This window comes from Choristoneura fumiferana, chromosome 3 (genome assembly GCF_025370935.1).
Source record: "Choristoneura fumiferana chromosome 3, NRCan_CFum_1, whole genome shotgun sequence".
NCBI classification, from domain to species: Eukaryota; Metazoa; Arthropoda; class Insecta; order Lepidoptera; family Tortricidae; genus Choristoneura; species Choristoneura fumiferana.
Genome location: NC_133474.1, coordinates 4,082,178 through 4,095,108, shown reverse-complemented (window position 1 = coordinate 4,095,108; position 12,931 = coordinate 4,082,178). Strand labels below are relative to the sequence as shown.

The window sequence follows — 12,931 nt, the reverse complement described above, 5'->3', positions numbered from 1 at the left end:
ACCTTATTTTGAAACGGGTAAACATATTGAAAAACGGAAAGCTGACATTTAGAAATTCAAAATTAATTTTGAAATGATGATTTAAAAAGACCTGAAGCCCGCATTTGAGAAGCACAAAGGTATTAATTAAAACTCTCGAGATTTACCGGAAGAGGAAGGTCCGTCGCGCTCTGCCGCGGCTCCGAAACGAACAAACAGCATGTAATGAGAATTTTATTCAAGCTTTTTACATGGCCCTTTAACCTTTGTGACAGTCCGAAACGACTTTTAATGCGAACATTAATTGAATGAAAGCTTTACGATATGAGCACAATTAGCAGGCACATTAATTATTTTAAACCACGCTGTACTCCAATAATCATTGAATACCTGACAATACTCAGCGTTGAAATTATGAAATGAAATTATTCGACTGATGAAACATCTAATTATGGATGGACAAGATGCAATAAACAACATAGTGCACACGAGTCCGGCTAACAAAGAGCTCATCTCGAATAAATCATCAGTAAGCAATAAAGAGCGTAACAAATGTACGCAAACATGGGAGATTCCGTTACGGTAGAATAGTTCGAAGAGTGCACGCTGCCAGCGAGACTGGCGGTAAGCCAACCACTAAAATCCACAGGCCCGCTTTTATGCGATACCTATTAGAAATAACGCTATTTTTTTCGCGCGGAAACGACGATGACGCCGTCTGAACTCTCGCTGTTCAGTCAGTGATAACGTCAGTGTCATGGCCGGGGATAGTTCAAAAATAATTATGTGCAGACACCGTTATACGATACGAGCAACAATAAAAACCCCGAACCGAATTCAATGCTTTCAGCGACGAAGTTGAGACGCGAGTCAAAGTCTTGAGATAACCTTGCATTCTTGGAGAGGAGACATTGACGATGTAGAATATTTTCTACATAGAGCTTAATCAAGCAAAATCAAAATTATGACGGTACTAACCTGTTACCCGCGACTTCGTCCGCGTCGTATTCGGTTTTCACTATCGCGCTGGAACTATGAAATTTTCCGGGATAAAAACTATCCTATGTCCTTCCCCGGGACTCAAACTATTTGTATACCGAATTTCATCTAAATCGCTTCAGCGGTTTAGACGTCATGAAGTAACAAACAAATAAACAGTTAATAAACAAACAACAGACTTACAAACTTTAGCATTTATTATATTAGTAGGATGACGCTAGTATCGAAATACCTGGAACTCATTAAAGGTAATCGCAGACTATATGCTGTAGAGAATATGTAAAATGTAATTAACCGTTAATCATTGAAAACTATTTCTAACGACGTAAAACTCAAAGGCCATTAACTAAAAATAGAAAAATGAATCAAAATAAGAAGACTTTTTAAAAAAATCTTCGCAGAAGTTATGTTATTCCCATATGAATAGAGAGCCCTATGAAACTCCACTGAGACTCCATTGTCAATTCTATTTCGCGCCGGTTCCCATGATATTACATTATGTGGCGTTGATTTATGCATGTATTGTTTACAAGAGCTATCCATCAGAGACAGTTGGTACGAAACGTAATAGAATTTAAACAACAAGATGATAACTCGAAATGTCTGAATCGGTGGAAGTGCATACGGACGGACTGGGATATCATAAATGGTGTGGCGAGGACAATGGAGGAAATAGTCACTTTTCTAGTCATCCGGCGGCCAAATTGATACGCCGCAATCCGACCTCAGCCCGCCTCCTCACGTGGCGGGTGGTGTGACTCGTGACAAACGTTCCAACTCACGTTCTTATCCCAATTCATCTGCCTTGTACACCCGATCGCGGGATTCATCAAGATCAATTGGATACGAAACAATATACGAAAATAACACAACATCGATCGCGAACGTATCTGTTCGCATTCCGTCCAATTACACGTTAACGTGCGAGTAGGAAGCGAGATTCGAAATTGGCAAGCAACGGATGGAATGCAAATCTGCGGCGTTCCAGACAGGGGTCCGAACGTCGGGCAACCGCGGTGGGAAGCCAGCATCTCCCGCATTACGAACCTTGGAACATAGCACGAGAGATCAATTTAGATCCCGATAAGACAGATCAGCAGAACCGAGTTTGATAAAAGACTTCTAGTCTTTAGCCGAGGTCGTAGAGCTCAAAATGGTATGCGACTCTGAAGATAGCGACGCAGTTGCAGACAGGAGACTCCTCCGGCAATTTGCCTATTGCCACGTTCAATTATCGCCCCTCGCACTCATTACTGAATTAGCGCGAGAGCGACATAAAACTTCGTGACGCCTCAGCGGGCCAGTTGAAATCGTGTAACCGGTTCGCGTCTGTTTACACTGACTTCTTGGCAAAATAAAAGTAAGAAAAACAGATGCGTTAAAGTTTTACAATTCCCAAACGAGCGTGTACACAAAACAATCATAATAAACTGTATTTAAAAAGGAAAGGAAGCGGGTTATAAACCCGGAGGCCAGTAATTTATGGATATTTTGTGGTATCCATTAATGACATGACAACCAATATTGACGTGACGGGCAAGTAGTAATTCATAAACTAAGTAAAAAGCTGACATTAAATAAACAACTTCCATTCAATTATAAGTACACAACGCGACACGACATAGATGAATTTTTCTTGGCCAGATTTCAAACAGTAGCAACCACCAAATTACCGGTTAAGTAGTAATTAAAATATGATAATGTAAAAAAAAAATAGTGTAAAAAAATGTTAAAAGGCTTAAATGACTTTATATCGTATTTTAGATTTCAATAGAACTGTTTATGATATCTAGTATGACCAGTTGACTGGTGAGTCGTATGCTTAAATACTAAAAATAAGAGAAGCTGTTATATTTTCCCGAAAAACTGAAAATATAACCTATGATTTATTACACTAACAAACCAGTTTTCAAATGTATGTAAGTAATAAATTTAAAATAAAATTATAATTCATATTAAGCAGAGCAGCCCCCAAATTATGGCTGCTAGCAGAACTTTTTATAAAGGCAGAATGCGTTTCATTTGATTTTAATGATGCTGAAATGTTATGTTCTAGGTCACTGCTGTGAAATTTCATGATCAATTGACCAGATGCTAACTAGACTGACCAACTGATGATAAATTCGGTGAACTAATTTCTAAATAAACATGTCACGTGTCATTGCAAAAATCAGCTGCTGTTTCTAAGAAATAAACTAGTCAAGAACATGAAGAATAACGATGTAGAAGACAGAACTAAAATAGATGATAAAGATCTAGACATATTTTATGACGACTTACCAGGCATAAAGTGTAATAAAGCAGCGGTGATGGGGTAGAGACTAGGACTGTATGTGATGTCTGGACACGCATAGCCGACGACAGAGACAACCCTGTCGGCGACCGCTCGTCCTTTACGCGTCAGGTGGTACCCGAGGCAGTGTGTGGCTTCCACGAAAGGAGGAAGCATGATCGGCTTGTCCGGCAATTCCACCGTTCCAAAAACCTGTAAGCAAAAATTTTTATCAAAATCCGTCATCTCATTTACACAGAAAGAAAAAAAACATCTGATGGTGTTGGGTGATTGTAGTCTACAGCGGTGGCGTCAGATATTCCCGTGGTAAAGCCGAAGCAAAGATCGCTTACATCATTTATAAATTCTGTATGTATGTCTTGTTTTTCTATTTTGTAAATATTGGGCAAGCCGGTGGGAATAGGGTTCTATGGACGCTTCGCCACTGGTAGTCTATAACGTCCACCAGAGGAATATAATCATTTAGCCGGTCGGTTTATTCGTGGCACACAAATGAACAATTGTGTAGAGATATACGGCAGCGAGTGCCCCGATGGGAGTTAATCCCTTAATTTCCGTTGTATATAAAGCTGCCATTGCTTTGTAAAGTCACGGACGTGTTTCCAAGGATATTTTTACATGAAGGACCTTTTGTGCGAACATGCAAATTGATTCAGTAAACACGTATAAATTTGTTATTCAATCTAGAGCCGACAGATCCACGAGTTGAGCCGTGATTATCCACTTAGCAAGCAAGGCCGCCCTCGATGTGAGACGTAAGAATATTTCGCCTAGTTACATCGTCCGCAAGCCGCAACACTTGTAGCTTTGTCTGCGTCATCTTTTGTTCGATTTTCAGTCCTTTTCACATTCAAATCTTCAATACAACCGTGTCATTCAAGCACAATGTGTGTGCACACTTCTGAATTTGATTTTCAGTGTCTAATTTTACGCTGTATATAAATGCTTTTTATAGAACACATGAGACTGCTGTTTTTCAAATATCTAATTTCGAAGCAATTGACCTATTTGTCGTTGCAAGATATTAATGTGTCCGCAGTTCCTGATGTTACGTTTCAAGAACAAGCAGTGGCACCACGTGTGATGAGAACAACATTATGATTATTTACAACTCTTTGTTGCATGTTGTTTACAAAAATATTGTGACTTTAATTAATGTGAAAAAATAGTCACAGTTTCAACTTTATAAGAAAGTTCTACTTTATCTGTAGAGGCTTGTACTTCGCGTCAGCTGTTATCAGTCACCGTTGCTGTTCAAACAAAGGTTAAGATCAATATTTTCGTGTGTATATAAGAACTTGTTTAAATTAACTTTTACATTAATACTAAAATTAAAACTTGAATCATCAGATTTGTAGATTTTTCTAGAATTAAATCTAACATATATGGTAAGTGTGATAAGAATGGCGCTTTTATCGGCTTCAAGATATCTTTCAGCGTTTCGTAAATTCTCCGGGTCAACGACTTGTATTTATCGCTGTCAAAACTCGAATACGAGCAATAACCGTTTGTCTCCGCAAGAGACCGATCGAACCCAGTTCTTGGCGGTCGGCAGATTCTTTTTTTAGCCATCAGCCCGTGAATTGGCGATAATACGGATTAATAAAAGATACGAGGTAAATCCAGATTGCTAGTAAAGTCATAACATTCATAACACTATTTTATAAGATTCGTCATTTCATTAAATAGAAGATAACTGGTAAAATCCCAATTTTGATTGGGCTAATGAAACTATAGAAAGTCAAAGTCAAAGTCAAAGTCAAAGTCAAAATATCTTTATTCAATTTAGGCTATAACAAGCACTTATGAATGTCAAAAAAAAAAACTACCACCGGTTCGGAAAAAACCCCTGCTGAGAAGAATCCGGCAAGAAACTCAACGAGGTATATATATATATTTTTTTAAAACAGATTTACAATATTATTAAATGATATGTATACATCACAAGTATTTAACACAACTTTATTTTTAACACAGTAGGTTCGCTATTTGAAGGGATCGCTAATGCGGATCGGAATTATTTCCAAATATCCCTGTCCATGATATAATCATTAACTTTATAATACGCTTTTGATATTAATGTCTTCTTGACAATAGATCTGAATTTTGTATCCGTTTCATTTATATTTTTTGGAATTTTATTATAAAAACGTATGCAATTTCCCAGAAAAGACTTTTTGGTTTTAGCCAGTCTGTAAGATGGAACTTTAAGCTTCCCTGTGTTTCTAGTAGCCTTTGGCTTATCGACGTTAGTGGGAAAATCACATATGTTCTTCCTAACATACATGATTATTTCAAAAACATAAAGCGACGGCAGGGTTAGGATATCTGTTTCCTTAAAAAAAGATCTTAAAGATTCACGTCTTCAAATTATAAATTATAAATTGAATTTGAAAATTGAAATGAAATTGAAATTTAAATTGAGATTTGTAATTGTACAAACGTTTTTTAGTGTCAGCAAATTGACACAGAATCTGCTAATTATCTTTGTGTTTAGTTTTCAACAAGAAGTAGGCTTTGTAAATAAATTGCGAAATCATTGCCATAAAGGGGGTAAGCAATCTTATTACTTTAGGTTGATCAACATAATTGTAGTTTGGCACAAGTGGAACTGGGATAACGTTAAAAACAAGTGATGAAAATACAGGCTGCACCTGTTGTCTGTTTTCTTTATTTAATGACCGAAATTGCGACTTTATTTGCGTAAACTTCGTTTAATACCTCAGACACATTGTAAGTCGTAGTAAGCTTTTTAAATATGTCACACAATCAAAGACAAACGCGACGACGATTTAATTAATTACCTACTGAGATTTCATTGTCACGAAGTGGTAAGCAAACATAATTGACAGTAAACTTAATTATTTCGACAAACTATTAGCACTAACAGAAGATTATAAATGTCACTGTGCAAATATAATTTATTATTAATGTAACAACAACTTTACACAAGATTCTTTTACCTATATGACGAAGAGGAACAGAGATGAAATATTAAAATAATCAAACGCTGACCTAGCGAACTACCATCCACAAGAACAGAAACTAGACTTCTCAAGTATTTATAGTACTGCAGTAACAGTAAACACAGTTTTAGAAAAAAAATACAACAATTAATAACACAATAATTATTAAACTGGCAAACAGTGAAAGCCACGTAAAAAACATAATGTAAACAGAGCTGCAGCGCTGCAAACCTTCGTTTATCTCAAATTGGAATTCTTTAAAACCAGTCTTACTTGCTGGATGACGTCACGAGCACGCCTCGAAATATTAAGTAGGCACCGACGTCAACAGAATGTCGAACAATGAGCATCAGTCATCTTAGGTTTTTCTGCTGGCCTGTGATGAATTTTAATCTTTTTCATTAATAACAACAAAGTAAACAAATGTTGCAACACTAGGAATAGTAGCTTGTGGCGTAAACAATTTCAAGATAAACAGTTCCATCGTTACTTTCATTCATCTAAACCTAGCATTTAATTTATTTTATAAAATTGACTTTTTTATAATTTACCTACTACTAAATTGCAACCTACACAAAATTAGGTAAAAAAAAATGCTGAAACAACGAGTATTAGTTTGTTCAATGGCATTTCAGCATTTCCTTCTTTAAAAACCAATAACAATAACAAATGAAAAAACGTGAAATGTCATCCGTAACAGCTAGGAACGTAGTCAGCCGACGGATGCCGGTCGCATGCGATCTATTTACTATTTCTACCGCGTTGCGTCCGGGCCCCTAGAATAATGAACAGCGTGGCGTGCGTCCACTTTTTTGTGCCTTGTTACGCGCACATAGGCTGGCATAAGTTAGCCTTGAGATAAATCAACTTATGTCTCAGTCTGCATTTAGACTGATAGTTACATTACAGAGAAGAGAAGTTTGCATCGTGCTGTTTCTGTAAAGTGCTAATGCGTCAATATTAACTTAACTACCGATTGTATCACAGATGTTTTGGTCACAACTCCAACTTTACCTATACAAAAATATAATACCTAACTAACTAATAATCTATATTGTAATTCGATAACATAATAAATAATGACTAGAGCGGATATTCATTTTGATCTACTCTATCCTTACCAGGCGTAAGGCGTATACTCTAGCCGTTCTAGGGTATTTTTTCTAAGTATGCTTATTTTTAATCTAATTTACAAAAGCCAACGTTCAGTTGGATAACGTTAAAAAAAGCTAACTCACCTCGCGCAAAAAAGAACCTACAACTTATATTTTATTCATAAGAAAACAGCACAAGCTATTAGTATTGTCAATCAAGCAGAATCAGAACAGAACGCGGATGATCGCGAGTGCTCGCGTGCAACCACGCCCCCTGCGCGCGCGCACCGGTCGTCCTTCGCGCGCTTCAAGGCCGCCCACACGCTTAGAACACCAAACCCGTTTCGGAAACAGGCTCCATTGTTTATAAAAGCTGGATCTGTTTTTGCTTGAGGATTTTTTAGGAAACAAACGGTCTTTAGCACAGTTAGTACTACACAGTTTTAAAATTGATCCGGAAGAAGTATTTCAGCTGATGGTGATTGGTGGGATTTATAATAAACAGTTGTTTTTATTTTGTAATTTGTGGAAGTGTACAGCGCCAAAGAGGTGACTTTATCTTAAATCACAAATTATATTGCAAAACCTTTAAACGGGGTGGTCAGTCGAACTAACCCAATCAACATCTGATGAAATATCTCAAATCAATTGTAAAACACCTTGTATTTCGGAAAAGTGAATTTGCTTCCTGATGAGTTATAAAAGAAACTATGGGATCTGAATTTGTTCTTTGGTCTTATCTTGATCAAGCAACAGTGGCAAAGAGAAAAACCTTGTCCGCCGCATTCCACACCCCCGCAGTTCGGGCCTCTTTACATTGTACAGGAAGACATCGAAGCAGGTGTTATCATTAGTCATGAAGAAACTATTTATGATGACATTGATAAACAAGACATCTACAAAGAGTCAATAACAAAAACAATAGCGTTTTGGCAAAGATACAGTTTATTCTGGATGACTCTTAGTAGGTATCTAGGTTTCAATTGCTACTTGAAACGAAATCACGAATCTTGGCAATTCAGATAATTAAATAAATAAATATAACGGGACAATTCACACCAATTGACCTAGTCCCAAAGTAAGCTTAGCAAAGCTTGTGTTATGGGTACTAAGCAACGGATAAATATAAATATACAGATACATACTTAAATACATATTAAACACCCAAGACCCGAGAACAAACATTCATATTTTTCATACAAATATCTGCCCCGACACGGGAATCGAACCCCGGACATCAAGCTTCGTAGTCAGGTTCTTCGTAGCCACTAGGCCACCTGGTCGTCTAAATACTTCTTATTATATTCATCAGTTGAAGATCACACGTAGGCCAATTAAATTGGTGAGGATTAGAAAGTATGGCCCTTAATTTCTAACTCGATTAGCAAAATGAGTATTGGTGACAGGTACATTCAATTCATTCTAATGTCTAGAAAGGCTAAATTAAAAACGTCCATTAGAGTAAACTTCACATGAGAAGAGATTAAAAACGCACAATACGATTGTCACTATAACTGCTAATGCAATAATAGCATTCCATCTGTACTATATGGACTGACCATTACAATAATCTGGTTAACTATGAGTGCATTTACATAAACCTTGAACGCTAGTTGCGTTAGATATACAGGGCGGTATTGAGTGCTTTCAACACATGTCTATTACGCTACTGATCTGAAAATATATATGATCCGGCTAGTTTAGCGGGACGATAAATTCATGGGAACCTGACATTTATGGCGAGCGAGTTTTGTTTAGAACGTCAAGTAGATCTTGAGTTAATTGAAGTCTAGATAATAAAATAGCGACGCACGACTGATTTCGGAAGAATTATATGATAAGTTTTAGCTAAGAAGAGTTGGTTTGGATAGATGAAACACATTATATTTACGTACGTACTCCCACGTGCACAAATCGAGTTATCTGCACTCTGTCTGAATTGAATGTTGGTAATCCGACGTTGCTACTCATCGACCAGTTAAAGTGTTGTAATGGTAAAGAAAACCCACAAGCAATAAACGGAGTCAACAACATTCCAGCCTTGTACAAGGCTCAAGAATGGAATTTTTTTAAATGACGATACAGAAATACATTCAATAAACCATATGACCCGCATGAAGAGTTTGAAAGACTTGACATTCCTTTCATGCTCCATTTTATTTTAATCTTCGTAAATAAATCTATTCACGTTCTCTGTACGAATCATAGCGAAGTAGAGAACGCGCTGGTCGCGAGCGCATCGAATTCGCGGTTGGTCGCTGTGTCGGACCACTTTATCCAATTAGCCGTTGATTGTCGGTGGCGAGAGGTCGCGTCGGGGTTGTGCCTGCACTAATTAGAGCCTTCGCCCACGTGCCCATTGTTGTTCCAAACTATAACCCGACTCACGTGCCAGAACCCAAAATTACAATCATGATAACATTTACTAGTGTAACAGCAATAAAATGATTCATGCTGTATGAAAACACAAAGGTATGAAGGTGTCTGTAAAGAATATTCAAATGAACTCCGAAAATACAGAACTTTTCCTATGTGGTTGGATAAATAAATACTTTTGGCGGTGTTATTTACGCACGCGAATAAGATCGAAGATACTATTTTCGGCAGAGCAAATCCACAAGACGGATTCCGTCTGAAATAACTTCGTGTTTTACCATCGGACGGTGCGCGACTGTAAATCTTTCGCAGCCAGAAGTCGATAGTCGAAAACACTCGCGTTATCCACTGCAGAAGTGAATGGCATTGGAGCCAGGGCACTCAGGAACGATGATATTGCTTAAAATACTGACAAAATTATAATTTCAAATGTTGTGTGCGCATAAACATTTCTAACACAAGATTCTGGAATGCGAGAACGCGACAGTTGCATTTTATGTTTCTCAATCTTATGTTAAGTTATGTTATACCTACAACAGACAAAACTAAAGAATTAAAAAAGTACTAATATAATAAATTAGGATGTTTGGATATTTGTAACTTTTGTATGAAGTGTGGAACACCTGGGTAACCCATAGGATACTTTTAATCCTGGAAAATAGCATAGTTCCCGCGGGAGAGCGATACATTTTTATTATCATTGTAAATTGTGGTTTCTAACATGAAATGGCGAGATGAAATCCCAAAATGTCATGTCGAAACGTAAAATTACTACACAGCATCTGTCCGTGAACAATATTGTCAGCTAATATTAAACAGATATTAATTCATTACACGCTCTAGGCAAATTCCATTGTCCCGTTCAAACGCATCCAATCAATAGACTGTTTGAAATAGCGATGTCATACATAAGTAAAGTATTTCCTCTGACTACCTACACCCTATCTAATTTTTACACTACCCAATTTTCAAGTAAACATTTTTGAATTGTTGTGTAAAATAAAACAACATATCCGAATTACTGATATATTTTAGATAACTCGCATTTGATTCACATTCTTGTCATAGAATTACAAAAATTGGTAATAGGTACAGTCACCAGCACCAATATCTGACACAACAAACGTGCATAAATATCTGATAACGACTCTATTTCTAGGGCCGGAAGCACGTATCAGATATTTTTGCACGCTCCGCTATGGCAGATATCAATGCTGGTGACTGTACTACTACAGATTTGACGTTGGTCGCCGTTTACGGAGTTTTGCTTTTAGATCGTCCTTTATCGATACAGCAGTACGAACGAGACAAAAGATATTTAGGTATAAATATCAGTTGTGCTTGCTGAATAAGAAGAACAGATTAACTAACTATTTAGTTAAGATTGGTTTTTTGGAATCTTTTTGTATTTTTTTATTTCAATTCCAAATTTTTACTTTTACGGTCATCCCGTAAAACCGAAATTGAAAATACAAACTGAAATATAGATGCACAGAAAAAACAGAAAAATAAGACCATCACTGGGAATCGAACCCCAGTGATGGTCTTATTTTTCTGTTTTTTCTGTGCATCTATATTTCAGTTTGTATTTTTAACTATTTAGTGTTTACTAGTCATCGCATTGTAGTAACAAGATACTCAAATTGGGTTAAAGATCGTATCAAGGCATGGCAACAACGAGACGTCTCCAACCTATCCAACATTTTAACACGGGCTAAATATAATTAAAACTGATAATGTTCTTGTAATGTTACATGAAAGTGGTTCTAGAATGAGCACCCAGTTTCCTCAGACGTAAACAGCATACGATAAACTCGGACAAGTTATGATTGTTTACATCGACGCCTAGTTTGATTGGTGATATTAGCGAATACGGTGCGGGTTATCATCGGGGCACTTTTAAATATAGATCTGTTTTAAATTAGTATTAGTAGTTACTTTAAGATTTTATTCCAGTTTTATCTTATTCGATCACACTCGAACGGGAACCTTTTGTAAAAAAACTTCAACAGAATGTTCTAGAATTAGTTGTAAATTGGCCGTGCATGTATTCCTAGGCAACTTTTAATTTCTTTGAAATTTGTGCAGTGTATAACGGTGTTACTTAATTATACATATTCAGGTCTCTTTTCTGTTGATCTTCGATTCCTTGCTGAGTAAATCAAAGATCAAATTTCTGTTCGAGATATTCAAAGATATTACGGCTACGCACTATACTTTTTTGATCCCCCCCCCCCTCAAGATAGACCTCTTTGTTCTCCTCTCTGTGTATTTGTATTTTTATTTTTATGTGCAATAAAGAGTTTACATACCTACATACCTTCATCGTCACTTTAAATTGTAGATTCGGATAGCACAAAAGTATCAACAGTTAGTTGTTTTTTTAAATAAATATGGCTATGCCCATTGGACAGTTTTGCCAGTGTCTAGTAGGTTTTACCGTTGTACGGTAAAAAAAATGTAGCAAACGAAATATGAGAGGTAATAGTGGATGAACAGCGCGAATCCAACAGTTAGTTATAAAGTGTCATTGCATATTAGCATGGCATTGAGCACGACCTGCCAAAGCTACTGAGATTGATTGTATGTTTATACTAATCCTCAAAGCTCAATCTACTCGAACCAGCTTATCATAATTTATAAAGAAACATGACATAATGTCCGATGAGTAACTTGAATAAAGTCATGGGTTAAATCGTATAAAAAAATCGGCAGTCAGCTTTCAGTGCTTAAGGGCTATCTTATCAGGCTACTGTCTGTTATCACAATTAATTGACAACCATAATAATGGACCAATGAGTTCATTAACATATAACAGAGTGGTGCACCAATGCAGCATTGGTTCGCTATACTTTATCACTAGTTGCAGGTAGAAAGGTGGAAAACAATCTAAAAGCATCATAATAATCTTTGTAGTGTAGATAGATCCATTATCTGGGAAAGTGATGGTTCTACAAGATTGACATGGAGAATCATGGACTCTCAGTTAAAGCTATTTAGACTTACATGCGAGGTTATGTATATGTAAATAGACAAATTATTAAATTAACAATGACTGCCATTATGATTTTTTCACCAACTTCTTGACATACTTCTTTGTTGGGGAAACCATTATGTAAGGGTCTACAGTCTACAGACATAAATTTAAGGTTAGATTCTGTTAGATACACATTTGTAGTGTGATTTTAGTCAGATAGAAAATGAAGAAATAGGAGAAAATCTAT

At 36.7% G+C, this 12,931-nt stretch overlaps 1 protein-coding gene across 6 annotated transcripts in view; it reads right to left on the bottom strand.

Annotated features, from left to right (window-relative positions):
• LOC141426392 (GTPase-activating protein skywalker-like) overlaps positions 1–12,931 on the bottom strand; it is a 78,131-nt gene that overhangs the window by 51,233 nt on the left and 13,967 nt on the right. For all 6 annotated transcript variants that reach the window (XM_074085265.1, XM_074085263.1, XM_074085261.1 and 3 more), the window contains exon 2: positions 3,259–3,463. In XM_074085265.1, the coding sequence (XP_073941366.1) occupies positions 3,259–3,463 (205 nt within the window). The remainder of the gene's footprint in view (positions 1–3,258; positions 3,464–12,931) is intronic.